The 19,435-nt window shown below is 38.4% G+C and overlaps 1 protein-coding gene across 1 annotated transcript in view; it reads right to left on the bottom strand.

Moving 5' to 3' along the window:
• The window catches only part of fbn1 (fibrillin 1), an 84,769-nt gene that overhangs the window by 1,477 nt on the left and 63,857 nt on the right, over positions 1-19,435 (bottom strand). Inside the window, exons 46-65 of the mRNA XM_038283391.1 lie at positions 18,009-18,134; positions 17,800-17,916; positions 17,590-17,715; positions 17,387-17,506; positions 16,619-16,744; positions 13,496-13,648; positions 13,325-13,387; positions 13,103-13,222; positions 12,884-13,003; positions 12,686-12,808; positions 12,075-12,206; positions 10,920-11,045; positions 10,230-10,436; positions 8,355-8,480; positions 8,063-8,185; positions 7,528-7,644; positions 3,740-3,868; positions 3,532-3,651; positions 2,890-3,121; positions 2,632-2,809 (exon numbers count right to left, since the gene is read on the bottom strand). Of these exons, the coding sequence (XP_038139319.1) occupies positions 2,632-2,809; positions 2,890-3,121; positions 3,532-3,651; positions 3,740-3,868; positions 7,528-7,644; positions 8,063-8,185; positions 8,355-8,480; positions 10,230-10,436; positions 10,920-11,045; positions 12,075-12,206; positions 12,686-12,808; positions 12,884-13,003; positions 13,103-13,222; positions 13,325-13,387; positions 13,496-13,648; positions 16,619-16,744; positions 17,387-17,506; positions 17,590-17,715; positions 17,800-17,916; positions 18,009-18,134 (2,684 nt within the window). The remainder of the gene's footprint in view (positions 1-2,631; positions 2,810-2,889; positions 3,122-3,531; positions 3,652-3,739; positions 3,869-7,527; positions 7,645-8,062; positions 8,186-8,354; positions 8,481-10,229; positions 10,437-10,919; positions 11,046-12,074; positions 12,207-12,685; positions 12,809-12,883; positions 13,004-13,102; positions 13,223-13,324; positions 13,388-13,495; positions 13,649-16,618; positions 16,745-17,386; positions 17,507-17,589; positions 17,716-17,799; positions 17,917-18,008; positions 18,135-19,435) is intronic.

Here is a 19,435-nt window from a genome sequence, read left to right as displayed (position 1 = left end):
CTGAAGGGGGAAAAAAAACTAAATCAAAATTCAGATTTTACCAAAACAAACGCTGAGGTAAGATCACGCCTGGTCAATTACAGTTGTGCGTCAACATGAGGCAGTTTGTGCTCATTTGTAGTATTTTTTTAATGTTTTTATGAGACTGTTTATCCTAATAGAGACACCATTTATTTTTTTACCAAATTCTTAAATCCAAATTTCAGTCTGGTTACAGTAAGCTCATTCACAGATGTATCAATTAACCCTTTAATGCAGCCGCTTTTTTCCAACATTATGAGACCTCAGCAGCCAAGCACTGCAAAGGCCTAATTAGATTTTATATGACCTATACATAGTAGTGTCTACTTTTGAAGTAGAAAGAAAATGATACCTGGTTCAAAACATGTCAAGATATTTACCCCTTTTAATCTGATACCCCTAAATAACACCAAGTCCAACCAATTACCTTAAGATTTCACCGAAGAAGTGAAATCTGTGGCCTTTGGCTTTATGGAAAAATAGATATACAGGTGCTGGTCATAAAATTAGAATATCATGAAAAAGTAGATTGATTTCAGTAATTCCATTTAAAAAGTGAAACTTGTATATTATATTCATACATTACATACAAACTCATATATTTCAGATGTTTATTTTGTTTAATTTTGATGATTACAAATGACAACAAATGAAAATCTCAAATTCATCATATCAGAAAATTAGAATATTGTGAAAAGGTTCAAAATTGATGGCCCCTGGTGCCACACTCTAATCAGCTAATTAACTCAAACCACCTGCAAAAGCCTTTAAATGGTCTTTCAGTCTAGTTCTATAGGCTACACAATCATGGGGAAGACTGCTGACTTGACAGTTGTCCAAAAGACGACCATCGACACCTTGCACAAGGAGGGCAAGACACAAAAGGTCATCGCTAAAGAGGCTGGCTGTTCACAGAGCTCAGTGTCCAAGCACATTAATAGAGAGGCGAAGGGAAGGAAAAGATGTGGTCGAAAAAAGTGTACAAGCAAGAGAGATAACCGCACCCTGGAGAGGATTGTGAAACAAAACCCATTCAAAAATGTGGGGGAGATTCACAAAGAGTGGACTGCAGCTGGAGTGAGTGCTTCAAGAACCACCACACACAGACGTATGAAAGACATGGGTTTCTGCTGTCGCATTCCTTGTGTCAAGCCACTCTTGAACCACAGACAGCGTCAGAAGCGTCTTGCCTGGGCTAAAGAGAAACAGGACTGGACTGCTGGTGAGTGGTCCAAAGTCATGTTCTCTGATAAAAGTAAATTTTGCATTTCCTTTGGAAATCAAGGTCCCAGAGTCTGGAGGAAAAGAAGAGAGGCACTTCATCCACGTTGCTTGAAGTCCAGTGTAAAGTTTCCACAGTCAGTGATGGTTTGGGGTGCCATGTCATCTGCTGGTGTTGGTCCATTGTGTTTTCTGAGGTCCAGGGTCAACGCAGCCACATACCAGGAAGTTTTAGAGCACTTCATGCTTCCTGCAGCTGACCAACTTTTTGGAGATGCAGATTTCATTTTCCAACAGGACTTGGCACCTGCACACAGTGCCAAAGCTACCAGTACCTGGTTGAAGGACCATGGTATCCCTGTTCTTAATTGGCCAGCAAACTCTCCTGACCTTAACCCCATAGAAAATCTATGGGGTATTGTGAAGAAGAAGATGCAATACACCAGACCCAACAATTCAGAAGAGCTAAAAGCCACTATTAGAGCAACCTGGGCTATCATAACACCTGAGCAGTGCCACAGACTGATCGACTCCATGCCACGCCGCATTGCTGCAGTAATACAGGCCAAAGGAGGCCCAACTAAATACTGAGTGCTGTACATGCTCATACTTTTCATGTTCATACTTTTCAGTTGGCCAACATTTCTATAAATCCTTTGTTTTTATTGGTCTTCAGTAATATTCTAATTTTCTGATATGATGAATTTGAGATTTTCATTTGTTGTCATTTGTAATCATCAAAATTAAACAAAATAAACATCTGAAATATATGAGTTTGTATGTAATGTATGAATATAATATACAAGTTTCACTTTTTAAATGGAATTACTGAAATCAATCTACTTTTTCATGATATTCTAATTTTATGACCAGCACCTGTAGCTGCTCTGTGAAAGCATGTGGTGCACAACACTCCGAATAGACCATCCCCATGTGGAAACATGGTGATGAAAGAATCATGCTGTGGGGATGTTTTCTCTATTTTTGAAGGGATAAACACTAGTTAGATGTGATGCAAAGATGGATGAAAGACTATTCTAGAAAAAAAAAACTGTTAGAGGGACCAAAGGAATTGAGAAGCAGGACAAATTTAAAACGAAGCATCTGGTGTATTATAATGCATCAAACTCTGTAGTTGTAATATAAAAATAATTAAAGAGGTATAAACAATTTAGTTTTTAGTTTGATTTTCGGGGGGAACGTTGATAAGATTATTGGATCAAAACTGACGGCGTGCATTAGAGTGGAAGTTCTAGATAGTTTTTTCCCCCCTTATTTCTAGAAATAAAGAGAACCAGACAAATGGCTGATGTCTGTAACTGCTCATGTCCCCATAAAAGCCTAAACTGATGAGGTCCTGCTGTGTCCTCTGTCCTGAGCTTAGATTACCTGCATGTCTTCCAGGGCGCCATCATGTGTTGAGTTGACACTGCGGCGTTTACGTCCTTTGTTTGGGTACCCGTTTATCTTACACTCATAACAGGCTTCTGGGGAAAGTGAGTTATCATCCACCTCCCCTCCCTGTCCGCCATTAACACTGGTAAAGCCGAGACCTTTAACACAGTGCCTGGAACAGAAATAAAGTAATACATCAAACAGAAGCAAACGCAGGTAAGCTACTGTTATCACAGCATTGCTTGGATGTACCCTTGTCCAGCGCGGTAATATCCTGGCGGGCATCCACAGAGGTAGCCCCCGTCTGTGTTTGAGCAGCCAAACTTGCATGGGTTGTGGGTGGTGGAGCACTCGTTGATGTCAGAGCAGCCTCCAGAGGACTGCTCATAGTTGAAGCCAGTGGGACACAGGCAGCGGAAGCTCCCCAGGGTGTTGTGGCATGACGCTCCCCCGCAGATCTGGCTGTTTAGACACTCATTCTCATCTGGGTCACAGGAAGTTAGTGGGAAGTAAATAAACAAGTACGGATAGGGGGGGTCATTCCAGTGAAAGAGCACAAACAATACTGGGAAGTCTGTTCTAAATCTTATCGATATGTAGAGAGATTTAAGGTAGACAGGGGCCCCTTTAAAACGATGCAACATTTTCTTGTGATTAATTTGAGCATTTATTAAACTCTGGAGCAGAAAAATAGCTTAAATTGTTGGTGTACATTATTTTGTAAAGTTTCAAGAGATAAAGGATTTACATGTAACAGGAAAACAGAGAAGTTTTTATTATACGAAAGAAAAAAAAGGTATGGCTTATGTTTTAAATACTGTGTTTCTTTGATATTTTAGCAACTACAACATTAATGGGTTTTAAATGTTCAATAATGAAATCCACGGAGCTCACCAACACACTGGTTCCACTGGTAGTGCTGCAGGTAGCCTTGGGGACAGCTGCACCTGTATCCGCCCACCAAGTTCTGACAGCCATGCTGACATCTGTGGCTTCCGTCGCACTCGTCCATGTCTGTTAGGGACCAACACACAACACAATGACTGAAAGGGTTTCATTTCTGTTACCAATCAGTTGGTCGTGCTGTCTTTTTTATTCAGACCTTCACAAGTTTGTCCGTTGGGATCTAGTGAGAATCCCCGCTGGCAGTCACAATTGAAGCTACCCGGGGTGTTCTGGCAGACCCCATTGGAACCGCATAGATTTGGGTCGGATGAACATTCATTGTTGTCTGCGCACAGAGGAGGCAAAGTTCAGGTGAGGGTACAAACTGGAAGATGACTGAATTGGAGTTACAGTTGATCTATTCTATGGAAAGACTAAGAAAATGTGACCCTTGCAGGGCAGTTAACGCTTTATAGGGTCCCCAAAGAAATTCTTTGAAATTCAAAATTTAAAGTCAAACGTGTTATTGGAAGAGAAAAAACAGATCTTTTTAATTTAGAAACAAACAAAAAGTATTTTCATGGCAAAAATCAAGGTCAATGTAATTACCAAAAACAGATACTTGCTGTCATATTCTAAAAAAAAAAAGAAATCGAAAGTGTGCTCATTTAAGAAATTTGTGAAAAACATGGAAAGAAAATTGTCACTTTTTTTTTTTTTCTAAATTAGCTTTGTAACTTAATAAATTTTTTAAATGTAACTTATTCACTTTTTTTCTAACTTAATTAACAGTAGGTCAAATATCACACACAGTAGGCAGCATTAGATAACTGATGGCAGGGGCAGATTTAGGAAATTTGGGGCCCTAAGCAAAGACAGGCAGGGGGCCCTCTGATACAGAAATTTTAATAGAATAGACAAACATTATTTTGTTCTATTTTTTGTCCCTCTCTTTTTGTCCCTTTTCTTGCTGTTTTCCTCTGTTTTCTTTTGTCCCTTTTTCTTTTTATGCTGGCAATATGCTCAGCTGACTTAAATGCTCTCTCAAAAGGGAATCAAAGAATTTATAATCACTAAACCTGTTCTAAATTAGCTGATTGCTCCTTCCTCTGTTTCCAAAAAGGTGACGGCAAAAGTTAATAACCCAGTCCTACTTTCCACTGTAGACAAGCCATGATCTGCTTATCTGTTCTCCAGTTTTCATTTAAATAAAAATAATTGCTGCATGAATCATTACGGCAGACAAGATAGAGGAGAACAGGAGGTGGGGTTACCAATCTACTTGCTCTAGAGAGCAGAGTTTGCTGCTTTTATATGTTGTTGTTAAAAGTCTCCAGTAATAGAAAAAAAGTCACTAGATTTGGCGCTAGGCACTTTTTTTGTAATAAAAGTGTTAAAGGGGTCAGAAAAGTTGCTAAATAAAGCAACAAAAGCACTAAGTTGGCAACACTCTTCGCATCGTTTGTTTTCAAATGGTTTGCTGCTGTCTGTTTGGACCTTTCTGAAGATGTGCAGCAAATATACTGATCCAATGTGGTGGAGACTAAAGGGGAGGGGCTGAGGCACACTTAATATTATGAGCGTTCTGATGGCATTTTAGCAAAAGGATTTTTATCAAAAACATTATCAATCTGCACAAATAAGATATAGTTGTAATAACCATACATGTAAAAGGAGTTTTATGGGGCCCCCAGGAACTTGGGGCCCTAGGCAACTGTCTAGTTTTGTCTGTCTTTTTCTTGTTTGCTGCAAAGGAGTATTTATAACAAAGTTACCAAAAGTGGTTAGTTGAACTATAAAGGGAAGAGAAAAAGGTTAGAAAAAAGTATTTCAGCTTGCGACAGGATAAAAACACAAGAGAAATATTTTAAAAATATTTTTTGCAATGTTTTCTTTTTTTAAGCAGCTGATCCAGTACATTCTCGGCTGCATTCTATTTAGAAGAAAAGGGAGAAACCTTGAAAGTTTTAAATCACCATCTCAACTAGAAGAACTGAGTTTAGAGCATCAAATTATTGGGGTGATCTAGAGCAGTGGACACTCCTGCGCTCAGTAGACGGGTATCACTTCAATGAATACTTTGGTAAAGTAACCTCTGTGCCTGCATTTAATTTCCTTTTGGGATCGACCAAGTGAATGGAATTTGTAGAACTGATCAGGCTCTAAAAATATTAATTATAGTTTTTTTTCCTTCTTTTCCTCATTTTTTAAATACAAGAACTAAAAGATGGTCTACTTGTTTCTTAACAGGACTGTTCCTGATCAATTATCACTTGTAAATGAATGAAAGTTATTTCACAGCAATATAAGTTTGCAAAAAAAAAAAAAAGTTAGGAAAAATCTTCTAACTGACCCTGAATGATTTAGCACATTTTAATTTGCTTGACTATTTTGAGTAGAATCAACAGACATCTGAAAATAATCTGAAGACTCCAAAGTACAATTTTATGCATTTTCATGTTTTAACAGCTGGTTAGGATTATGAAGGGATCCACAAAAGAGCACTCACACCGATGACCCTGGGTAATGCTTCTATCAAACCTAAAAACATGACGTTTTTATTATTCATGTCACACCCTTTTCTCTCTAGACTATTTCACCGTGCATTGCTCATGCTTCAACATCTCATCTGAGTCATTGCCTGAGGTAATCCCTAATGTCCCAACTGAGGATTCCCTGTGCTCAAAGAGAAATTAGGCAATGAAAGCTGATGCATGTTCAAGGAAACAATATTGTACACTTTACATTAGTATCTCAAAGTGCTAAAAACTAAAAGTAAAAATAAATAAAGATACAAAAAGTTAAATATAAATACTAAAACCTGGACAAAATTGTCATTGTCCGATCCTTTAGTCACCTCAACAGACCCCCCACCCACCGACAGAGTAGGAGCCACAGTCAGATTTCTTCCTGTTGAAACTGACTTTTTCCTTTCCACTGTCGTTGCATGATGGCTCAGTTTAAGAGCTGACTGCAGTCAACGACACAATGCAACAGCATGTCTACAATCGCCACATGCTGTTTCAGGAAAAGCGAATCCTGCAAAGTCAATAACTCGATGCAATCAGCTGGGTTTCCTTTGATAAAAAATGAGACTATATGACAGCTGAATTGTCTCTGTAGAGTGCCTTTAGAGTTGGTATAACCCAAATAAACTCAATTGAATTGAATTTACAGAGAGATTAGGCTGGACAACAATCAGCTGGATTTATCTCCACCAACTGCTACCCCCCAAACATAGAAAAACAACGTAGGCCAATAATATTTTCATAAAACATCAGTGCACTTCATGAGGAGCTTTTACAGAAACACTGAGGGAGAAAAAAAATATCTATGAATATCAAATTTGAATGGGCCAATTAGATCTCCATATATAGTATAAAGGACAAAAAGCTTTGAAGATGAGGCCCTAAGTGTATTAACTCATGTTTGTCCATGTGTCACCTTCGCTCTCTCTGTCTGTAGCTCTTGTAAGATTTTTGGGATAAAGATAACCTTACAGACAGGTGATTGTGCATCAACCTGAGTTAGGTAGCCTGGCGTTAGTTTGGAGCCCTATTACTTCACTAATCAGCTGCTAACGGTGGATACTTCTTAAGTATTTGCAGCAACAACTAAACTCCCGTCAAACGTTTGGGTAATTTGGAGGATCTAAAATATTGTTATAATTATTTTACAGTTTAAATGATTTTGAAAGTAATAGAGATTAATAAAAAGCTATTGGGTGACAAAGGCGTGCCCAGACTCTTGACTGGTTTTTATATCGTAACAAGGATCTTGAAAACTGTCTTTCATTGAATAGCTCTCAGTCTTAGACTCCCCCCACTTTTAGATTAACATTACCACTAAATACGGGATACTGAGGAATTTTTACCCAAGGTAATCATAACACAATTATCACATCAGAAAATTTCCAACGTTTATTATTTGGCAATTAATGCGTTATCATGACCAAAACACAGATGGGTGGTGATTAAATCATCTTTCTGAATATGTTATATTTACCAATGCAGGCTGTGTGATGCTGGGTGAAGCCAGGGGGACACTTGCAAGTGAAGCCACCGATGGTGTTAACACACAGGAACTGACAGTTATGCTGTTTGGTCGAGCACTCATCCAGATCTGAAAGTGAGAGGTTCAACATGAAACATCTGCTTTAAAAAAAAAAACTAGAGGCTGCTCAGACGCTGAACTAATGCATTCGAGATAGCCTGATAAGACTTTCAGGCTTTTTTCTGAGCTGAGTTCCTGTGCTTGTACAGCTTTTGGCCTACAAGTGAACTGCAAAGGCAGCAGACACCGGACACACAGAGGGGTACTGCAGCGGTGGGGGAAGTAAAGCCACAGTAAATAAAGATGAAAGAGGCCCTTACAGAAAGGAACATCGTGAATATGCTTGTTTAGACTTGTGAAAAGGCTTGATAAACCCAGACACAGGCACACACGCATGTGCTCTGCAGCTGATCTAACCTGTAAACTAAATCATGGAGAGGTCCTTTAAATTTGAATGTTTCACTGCACAGCGTGTTTTGTGTATCACCTCTGCAGCTCTTTCCGTCCTCCTGCAGGATGTATCCTCGGGGGCAGGAGCAGAGGTAGCTTCCCTCTGTGTTCTTACAGATGAAGTTACAAGGCTTTGGTGCCTGTATGCATTCGTCCACATCTAGAGTGTAAGCATGAAAAAAGACAGACAGAAGAATTTAGATGCTTCACACAGCAACTCCATAACAAGAGATCATGAGACAGACCCAAAGAGTTTCCTCTCTTTACTAGACAGCAGGAAGAAGGAAAGAGTCTGAGGATTAAACAAGGTAAGTGAAGGTCAGGCTTACCCACACACTGTGTGCCGGTGATGTCAGGGGTGTATCCTTGTTTGCAGACGCAGTTGTAAGAACCCAAGGTGTTGATGCAACGACCGTTCTTGCAAAGGTTTCCCATCACACGACATTCATCGATGTCTGGAAGGGAATAAGAAATGTTCGGCTCTATGGGAGTAGTATCCAAAATTTCCAAATAATTAATTTCCTTTTCTTTAGGTGCTGCCTCTCAAGAGTCATAAAAAAAAAGAAATATTAATAGCAAGTATTTGAGGTAAACATTTATATTTATTTTATTTCTCTGGCTGTCTCAAGGTAATTTCATTTAACCCACATATTTATTACATTATAAAAGTAACCAATTTTAAATGGGCGGTTCGAGTAATCTTTACTATTATTTTTTACTATAATTTTTTCAGTGAAAAAAGTGTAACACACACATTTTTGTTCCAACCTAGTTTCTATCAAATAAATATTAACTGAAACTTCACATACTGTAGAAGATTAAAGGACAATACATCTCTTAGGTACCGTTTGGGATTTTTGGGGGGTTGCTAACCTTAACTTTATTTAAACCATCCCATCTCATTTGAACATTCAAATGGGGACTTTCTGAATTAAGAATTTTATGGGAATAATAAACTAGATATAAACTGCCTTTCAAGATTAGGAATGCTAAATGATTTTAAAAAGGATTAAATCATCAACAGATCCAGTGAAGTTCTGCAACATTTTAGAAACAAACAAAAAATTAACATTTAACAGCATGAAAAGGGTTAGAAAGCTATTTTCAAAGCTTTCAGACACTAATGAAGCACAGTGAGAGCCATTATCCTTAAAGAGAAGAAAACATGGTGCTGTGGTGAACTCTCCCAGTTTTACCAAACCTACCAAGGTTACTCCAAGCATTCACAACTTATTCAATTCAAAAACTGCTTCAATTGGAAATATTCAGAAATTTCAGACTCGGCTTTGGTCACCTTACCTGGCATAAGCCGGATTAATACGGGTCATTTATTCTGAATGGTATCAATCTGAAAATGCTCCTGCAGAATGTGTTCGCAAAAGGGAGGGACATTCAGTAAAAATCTTCAAGCTGATGGGGTACCTGCCTCATATCATTCTGGTGATAGGCTTATGTAAGGCCGTCCTATGTGCTCATCCCCATTTTCACTTACCTGTGGTGACATAGAGGAAAAATTGCAAATCTTCTTTTGGAAAGTAAGCTTGTATTAGCGATGCACACGGCAACTGTTAAACTGAGTGTGTAAAAGGAGAAATGGTCGTGCTCTCGCATTTTTTTTGCACATTTCTTTTTAAGTGGGCAGGTCTTTTAAAAAATTTGCGAAAATCGTCCACTATATCTTTAACTGATAAATCAAACTTCAACTAAATACGGTCAGGAGGAACGCACAAACATCTTCCCATCCACAAAGGCAAAAATCCTGTCCTTTTGCTCATTTTTTGAATGTAGTTTATTTCTTGTTTAAATTACATGGTTGGGATGTGTGTGTCTTCTATATTTTTCCTAATTTTAACATAATGTCTTTGTATCGTCGTTAGTAATTTGATGTTTTTTTTTAGTATTCTCACATCTGATGTAAAGCGAGGTTGGATACTTTAATAAAAAAAGGTGATTGATGTAACAATCCTATTGAAAAAGTATAATAAAAGCATTAAGAGTTTATATCTATTACTTAAGTTTTCATAGCATTGATGTTTTAACACTATTTTCTGTTTTTTTTTTTTTACTAAGGAGCACAAATTTTTCCAACCAGTTTGACATACATATGTGATGATACTTTTGTTTAAATAATGTGCAATACGGTGTCAGGTTTCTTCTCACAAACTCTGATTATAGATTTACTTTCAGTTAGTTAGGTGGAATACCTCTCCCATCAGTGGTGTACCCAGGTCCCAATGGACACATCTTCTTGTACTGAGTGGTTCCCTGCAAGGGGCACAGCTCGCAGGTGCTTCCCCAGCCTCGGCCTCCATCACAGCAGCACTCTGACTTGGTCACCATGTTCCTGTTGCTGGAGCTCATCTGACATAGGGTGGTCAAAACTTCTGTGAAACAGAAGCCTTCGCGGTAATCTGAACAATGAGAAAGGAAAAGAGAGGGGGAACATGAGGGGGAGACCAGCAGAGCCTGTAGAGAGCAGACGATACCACCCAGACAGGACCCGACTTCACACGCCAGACATAGATAGATAACCAACACCGCTCTATCTATGCCGTCTGTGAGGGGAAAGATAGCCACACAGACAGGAGGTTTTAACATGTCTCTCAGGAGCTTTTCTCACCAGGCTTAACATGTTGCAGCTGCCCAGATGTGTACATTTAGACAAGTTACAAAAGATTTTCCCCATCTGTCTTGATAGGAGCAGACACTAGGGAAAAAAAGCTCCCCTTCCCACCAAGCATATCATCCCAATGTATATTAAGAACACACAACAACATAAATAAATAAGCCAGAAATAAGTTTTTCCAAACCTCAAAGTCTAACCAAAGTGGTTAGATAACAACATGAATGAAACTCAACTGCTGGGGGTGAATAGAGTTTCAAAAACTACATACCAATACATTCAGTTTGCGTTGGGTTAGCGACGAATCCCTGGTCACATCTGCAGCGGTAGCTCCCAATCGTGTTCTCACAGCGGCCGTTCTTACAGATTCCTGGTTTGGCTGTACACTCGTTGAGGTCTAATACAGACATACATGCACAGCGAAAGGCAAAGATTACACTTTGGTTGTTTTGTGTTTCTTTTTGTTAATGTATCATATTTAATCACTTTAGCGTTCAGAAAAGGAATTTCGATTGTATTTTCCTGGGTATTGATAGAAAATCCATCACCTTGTGCTGCATTGACTAAGAAAATCTTGAAAGTATGTAAAACACTTGAGAACGGATTAAATTTTTTCTTACTCCTTTCTGGATTGAATCATCAAAAAACAAAAACAAAACTGATGCAGCATTTACCTTTGTTCCTCTGTTGTTTCTCCTTTAATAGAAGGTGCCCCTGGCTCAGTCCTTCTATTTAGATTTTTTTCCCCTCATTGGGTGAAATGGGGACCTAACTATAGCTTATATTATGTGAAAAAAAGGATTCCTTATTTATTGAGTCAGGTATTTTTTTCACCAGTCCCATTCTGTCCTTCAGTCCTCTCAGCTGATAGCATTAGATGGCTGCTTATCCTGAGCCTGGGGCAATTAAAGGTTTACTATCTTCTTAGATAGTTTTCATGCCACTATTTGGAATCATGATGAAATGTATTTAAATGCGTTGTTAATTGAGGTGCAACATATGGTGAATTATTGGATCTTAATCTAACTTTATGACTGGAAAGATTTGGTTTTATTAAGATGAAATTTGGACCAACATGAACAGCATATTAACTGGTTCCTTTTTCACTTTTACATCAATTAATGCAAAAAGGAGGGCAGTTAAATAAACAGATCTAAAATAAACCAAAACTGTATAATAAACTAAAAAATAAACCAAAACTTTGATGCCTTGCTCCTCTTTGTTTCATCTGTTTTTGGACATTTTAAGCATTCTACCAACAGGTTAGATAGTCTGTTTACTTCTTTTTTCATGATAGTAGCAAATGCTGGTTAGCACTTAAAAAAAAAAAAGACAGGATTAAATTTTAAATTGCATATGTTTGTATCAGATAACAATAGATGGGCATATATTGTTACTAAAAGCAGACTGGAAATCAGATAATTACCCATGCATCCATCTCCATTTGGCTGCCGTGTGTATCCGGGCGCACAAATGCACATGAATGTACCGATCAGGTTCTTGCAGGTCATTCCCTTGCTGGCACAGTCATCTATACCGTCTTCACACTCGTTGTGGTCTAGCAGTTTGGACAACAAGCTCAAAATTAGATGATGTAGATTTTTCTAAGAATTTAATTTCCTAACTCAGACACTCCTTAACATATTCAAACACTGATGTCTTCTGGTTAAGCAGGCATAAAGTTGCAGATTTAACGGTCTGTTTGAAGTATCACTCTAAACAGTGACGTTATAAGTGCTGATGGGCTCCTCCTGTTTCAGTGATTCTCTACAAATACATCTGTTGCTATGGCACCAAAGCCATATTAGAGAGTAGAGGTATAAACAGGAACTTGACTGGTTACAGTTGTCAGACTGCTTTAAGTTTATCCTAGACAGAGATCCTCTGAGGATCTCGCTTAGATAATGAGTTGCACAACTTTAATCGTGGGGCCACTAAGTCTGAGGGCCTCAGAGAGTTTCCAACTAACACTATACTGCAAAGTAAATGGACATTATCAGAGAACAGTGTAAGAATAAATGTTTTTTGCTTTGGTACCTTTACACATCCTCCTGTCCTCTCGTAGTACGTAGCCTGTGGGACATTTGCACTCATACGAGCCCACTACGTTAACACAGCGGAACGCACACAGCAGAGGATTCTGGGCACATTCGTTGATGTCTAAAGACGTTAAGAAAAGATTGAATATCAACACTACAAGACTGTGGATGGACTTTTAGGCGCAACCTCAGGTACCTTCACAGGTCATCATTGCCCCGGGCTCGAAGCCGTCGTCGCACGCACACTCGAACCCACCGACAACATTAGTGCATGTGCCGTTGCCGCATGGATTTCCAATTTCACACTCGTTCATGTCTGTGTCCATGGGAGTTCATTAGATCTTAGTTAACAGTCGAATAAACAAAGGGAATGTGAGAACTAAATAAAATGAGGTTAAACACCTAAGGAAGTTACCTTCACATGTGACTCCTGTAATATCGAGCCTGTATCCCATTGGACATTCACAGCGGAACGACCCGTCTGTGTTGATACACTGACCGTTAGTACACGGATCAGTGAGGCATTCATCGATATCTGGAATGAAACAACAACAAAAAACACAAAATCAGCACCTGCTTATGTCTCATAGAGCACATGTACAACTAACTGTAAAATTTCTAATTGAAGGGCATGAACCTGTTGTTGAATCATTCGCATCAAGCTTATATCCCTCATTAGGACATAGATCACGATAAGCATCTGCAAAAAAGAAATAGGAAAAGTTTCCAATGAAAGAGAAAAATTATTGTGCCCATTACCAGCATCTATCCGTTTCAGCTGTGTGTGTGTTTGTGAAAGACAACACACCCTCGTCTTTCCTGGGGCAGATATCACAGGGATTTCCCCACCCTTGTCCCGGCATGATGGTGCAGCAGCATTCTGCCTTTGACGTGTTCATAGGCTTCGGAGCGAGGCAGCGTCCATTTTCGAACTTGGTGTAGCAGTAGCTCACACGCATATCTGTGGAAGAAAAACACATAAAATACTGAGAATGTCACATGTTAATATTAAAGTTTAGATTCTATTTTTTTTCCCAATGAAGAAACGAGTAAAATTTCCCTAAAGTAAATCTAACTGACATCATCTAAACTTTTTCTGTTTTCTAGATGGACCTGCAGAATAAGCTGGTGCTCCTATTAACTCTCAATAGGTGTGACTTCCTTGAATATTACTTTGAATTTTTTGAACTTTCACGGATTGAACTTTCTTTTCTTTTGAGTTGATTGCACAAATATATTCCTGTCTGCGGCACTGTCAAATTTCCGCAATTTTGGTCATAAAAACAAAACAAGCCGGCTTCCTGTCTGCGGCACTGTCTGCGGTTAGCTACAATTTGGGAGAGGTGCAGCGGAGTGTCTATTGCACTGCACTCATTGGACTGATTTTGTGCAGTATTTTTTTTGATGCAAGGCAGGAGCATCATTATTTTTCAGTGAATGAGGTTTTAATAGGAATAGGTGGAGTGCAACTTTTCTACTTCTATTATTTGCTGTTGTTTCTCAAAAAAAATGCTTAACAATATTACAGCTTTCATTGATTTATTTCAAATTTGAAACATTGTCTAGCCTGTAAGGTGTAAAAAAAAAAAAATTTGAACCAATTAATCTAATCAAATCGTATCGTGGTGTATTCTTGAGTATTGAAAATAATCGAATCGTTTGGTCAGGAAATCGATCCTGAATCGAATCGCCATGATGGATGTGATTTACACCCCTACTAAATATATGTGTCTATTTGTTGGCAAAGGCTGTAGGAAAGCATAGTTAGTCTTTATTTGGAAAATATGGATGTTTTGCCTATTAATTTTACTATCGGAACAGTGTAGATTGACCGTAAGGTTCTGGTGCCTATCCGCTTTTGGCCGCCCCTCAGTGTACATTGGTTATTGCCTGGCCACCCTTAGAAAAAATTTCTGGCTACGCCTCTGCTGTCCGCGTAGTTACACATTTTCCAAGGTGCTCTGAGCGAAAATTCTGTCCGCACAGATGCCGTACGTGAATGTCAAAATTGCTGTAATGTTGCTGAGTGGACCTCGCAGACATGTCAAGCATAAACCAAGCTTAAGGTGGCCAACGTTTCTGATTGGCAGCTTCTGATTGGTGGTGACGTGAACCAGCAGAGAGACTTTTTACAATACAACTCAAAATGTATGAGATTTACAGAGCTTTGAGGAACATCTGGTGGCATTAGGAACAACTTAAAATAATGTTGGGTGTTGAAGAAAGGACCCAGACATAAACAATCAGATATAATTTGGATTGTAATAAATTGAAATTAAACAAACAGAATATGGATTGATCTGAATTCCTTGTAACCGGATATGGACCAGACTGGTAGAGTGCTTTGAGGTGACATTTGTTGTAAATCAGCCCTCTGTAAATAAACTGAACTGAATTTTATTGAACAACCTCTGGTCTCAGACGCACGCTTCAGGGACCCAACAGAAGGCTATTGTTAAACTGTAAACAAGAGGTATTTTGATTGTAACCTTGATTATAATGATCATCTATGTTTATCTTTAATGAGTCAAATGTGTTTTTATGTTTTTTTCCATTAAAAATATAAACTGCATAATTATCTGCACACTTTCTTGTTTCTCTTTGATTAGGGAGCAACTTTTGTAGTGATAAGCATATGGCCTTGCCTTCCTGAGAGGTTTGGTCTTCAGTGAACTTAACAAAAATAAGCTTTCTTCACACACACACACACACCTGGCTTAGAGGCAAAAACCACATACATGAACACCTGGTGCTCTGAGAGAAAACGCTGAGGAGTTTCATGTTTCCTTTTGCAACCAAAGTCATTTGTCAGGCTTTTGTTAGGGGATGGTGCTCTCTGCATATACTCTTTGTGACTATGTGGGGATCAAAAATACCAAGAAATATTTTTTAACATGAGAAGCAGAAAACAAACTCTAAAAGACTAGAAACAATCAGGAATAAACAACAACAAAAAAAGGTTTTTAAAAAGGCAGAGTGGTAGAAACTGATTCGCACAGATTTATACAACTTCCACTGCAACATTATCTAAAAATATATTTAACAAAGTATCAGGGAAAGCTCTATACATTACTGTTTGTTTTACATTTTTCTCCTAGAATACACTGATAAAATGTTGAATTATTACTCTTTATCTTGTGTAGAGATTTATGGTTTGTGTGTTAGGATGAATGACTCTTTAAATTGAAAATATAAAAAAAAAGGAATTTCACCATACTTTCATAAAAATAGTTTTGAACATCTAGTTTGATTTATGAGGGTGCTTTGAGGAAGGTCAACATATTTATCTCTTTTGCTAAAGGGAATTATGCAGGGATTGACATATTTACACAAAATAAATCAAAGGGATGTTTTAAGCATAGCTGTGACTCAAGATTTGGACTAACCACCAGAACTTGATGTCAGAAAAGCTGAAGAAACTTAAAAAACAAACGGTGAATGTAGGATATAAAATCTACAATAAACTTAAAGATCTTGATCTTAGTGGATTCATCTTGTCATTATTAACAAAAACAAATTTTTTCAGCCAAGTAGGCTTAGATTTTATCTTCCAAACTTCTGTACTTTCTGAGACTGTAGAGAAAAGTAAAAAAGCAAACTGATGAAGTCATCATTTCAGTGTTTAGAGAGGGAACTCCCTTACAGAGAACTCTGCACACCCCCACCCAGCCTAAAAGCACACACCAAGTATGTGTAAAGGCTCACACACACACACACACACACACACACAAGTGAGGAAATGGAAAACCGATCTGCTCAGAGCCACCCTTGGTGTCGTCAAGGCAACAGAACCAGCTGGAATACTGTTTGTTATCACAAAAGAGCCAAAATATCTAAACTCCAGAAATCAGGCTTCTTTATTTTGTGTAAAGTTAGAAGCTTAATGCATGCATTACAGCTCCTCTTTTCATGCAATGATATGCGCCCTCACCTAAACATCTGCGTCCAGACGCAGAAAGCTTGAAACCATCGGGGCACTGACAGGAGAAGCTTCCCTCGGTGTTGGAGCAGGTTCCAAACGTGCAGATCTCCGGAGACTGGGAGCACTCATCGATGTCTGACAAAAGACAAAGAATACCACCAGGCACGGTGTTTACAATCTAAATATTTTCTGAATTGATAAAAAGTTGAATCTGACAAAATATTTAGACCCACAATCATTTTGTATAGTCTGAAACTGTTTTCGAAAATGTAATTTTATTCAAATTGATATCAATTTTACCTCAAATTTATTTATTGTTTTTGTTTTAAGCTGGAATCACTTTTATTTAAAAACTGAAGAACCAAAACTAAGAAAAACAACTTTAATAAGGAATATAACAGAAATGAATACCTTTCAAAATAGCTTCAATAAATAATGGTCTTGGAATGATGTGTTTCTAGTCAAAATGAATTTCTGATTCTGCTGCAGAGAACTCATTGCAGTTCCTCCCTGCTTCCAAGAACAGGGCCAGAAGCAGGAATGTGTTGAGGTCTGTTGTATATCCTTTAATCAAACCCGCTGCATAAACACTCCAAGTGTTCTGACTCAGGCCTGCTCAGCAGCGACTTTTTCCCCTCTCAGCACAGCTTGTCTGAGATCACGTTTGTCCATGTGTAAATCGACGCAATCAGATTTACAGCTCTATTTGTTTACTTTTTAATAATTTATAAATTCCTGCTGTCATTTGAACATAATGGCCCTATGAACCTACTGTACCTTCACACGTTTCCTCATGGAGATAGTAGCCAGGCGGGCAAATGCACCTGTAGGTGCCGTCCATATTCAGGCAGGTTCCTGCTCCACAGGTGCCTGGATTTACTGCACATTCATTGATGTCTGAGGAAAAATAGGACATTTAGAAAAAAAAATTGTGAAGCAAACAGGAGTTATAGTTTGAAACAGAACAAAGCAAAGATTACCTGTGCAGAGTCGGCCATCTAATGTAAGCTCATAGCCATCATTGCAAACACACAGGAAGCTTCCCACAGTGTTTATGCACTGGCCGTTGCGACACAGACCTCTCTGCGTGGAGCATTCATCGATGTCTGATCAAAACAAAAGGGCATCAGTGAATGCAACGTCTCTCTGATATCCTGTTATTCCTACTCAGGTGAACCACCAGTGCACACCTATGCAGTCGCCGTTGTGCGAGTTCTGAAATCCAGGGTAGCACAGACAGTTGTAGGAGCCCACAGTGTTCTTGCAGGTCCCGTTGCCACAGGGCTGCCTCTCACACTCATCCATGTCTGAAACAGTTTCATTATAGAGCTTGTTCACATTTCTCATCTGAATCCAAATCAGAACAAGAAAAAAATACAATCTAAAAAGAAACCCATACCGACACACATTGACTGGTCCCGGGTTGTTTTATATCCATTGTGGCAGATGCAACGATAGCTTCCCAGAGTGTCAATGCACTGACCAGGATTACATATGCCTGGGTTCTCCATGCACTCGTTACGATCTGAAAATAGTAAATGGCATGTGTAAAACACTGTAATAAATTGGGGGTTTAGTAGGAAATAAGCTCTTATTTTATTTGTATTCTTAAACACAAAGCAAACTTTAGATTGGGGAGGTACGCCTGGCAAAATGTAGGAAAGCCCTAAAATAGGCTTTTTTATTGCTATGAAAGAATTTTCTGACCCATCAAGAAAGATCTTTCAGAAAAAAAAGAAGCTAGAATTAGTGGCATCCTAAGAAAGCCCATAAAATAAATGTTAAGGAAACATTTCTTTTACCTGTTCTTCACTTTTCAATTGTATTGTTTAATCTTTATTCAGTAAGACATGTCTTCCTATTTCCCAGGGAATAAATGTGAATCGAATTGTAATTAGGGTCAGTTTGCCACTCTTCAAAATGGGAAAGCTAAGAGAACAACCTAAGAAATCTAATATTCCTGTAAAAAAAAAAAGCAGCGATAAAAGCCATTTACTCATTTTAGCAGTAAAAATCAATGTGTAAAAAAAAAAAAAAAACTGTAACTGTGATAAAAAAGGTTATCAGGATGGTGAGGTTTAAGAATAGATTCCAAGTATTCACTTTCAGTACACCATGAGACATTTTGAGTGTTATTATGCAAATATGGATAGAAGCTGAATTTATTTCAAGGTTTTATTTGCCCCTAAGTATACACTTAAAATTACTGAGCATAAAAATCAAGGTTGATTAAAACTACGGAGACCGTTTTAACTGCCGTTAACACAAAACCCAAGACAAATAAACATTTAGCATTCTGACTTTAAAGCTTTTATCACAGGTCTGTTTTTAGTTTTTTTTTCGCTTGGGAAACTCATGAAAAGCAGGAAGCAAAACAGGGTGTTGATTTAACATTCCCTTATCACCCTGACAGCAACACGCTTCAGATATGCTAAAGCACATGTTCACCAGCTCAACACATGCTTCACATTCTCTCCTCCTTAATATCAAGCCCACCATGAAAAATTCTTGCTTGGCCTCAAATGTCGCTCAGCTGCCTCTGCTGCTTTAACTTTGGCTTATCACACACAGGAAAATAAATTTCCAAAAGAAAGACAAGATAACTTAACAAAAAGAGACATAACTCAGCCTCTACTTTATCTCACTATGGAAAATGCGCTTTTGGCAACTTCAGAAGATAGGGAAAATATAAGTATCTGAAACAAATCAAATGTTAAAGGATGGAGACACATGTTCTAAAGTTTCTTAGGTCAAAATGGTTTGATTTGATATTTACATGCCATGCTTGCTTGACATATTATTTCATTCATTTGAGCAGGACACATG

Source organism: Cyprinodon tularosa, unplaced genomic scaffold (genome assembly GCF_016077235.1).
Source record: "Cyprinodon tularosa strain WSP-4 unplaced genomic scaffold, ASM1607723v1 ctg193, whole genome shotgun sequence".
Lineage (NCBI taxonomy): Eukaryota > Metazoa > Chordata > Actinopteri > Cyprinodontiformes > Cyprinodontidae > Cyprinodon > Cyprinodon tularosa.
Note: the sequence above shows the minus strand (reverse complement) of the source record. Positions and strands in the feature narration are given on the sequence as shown.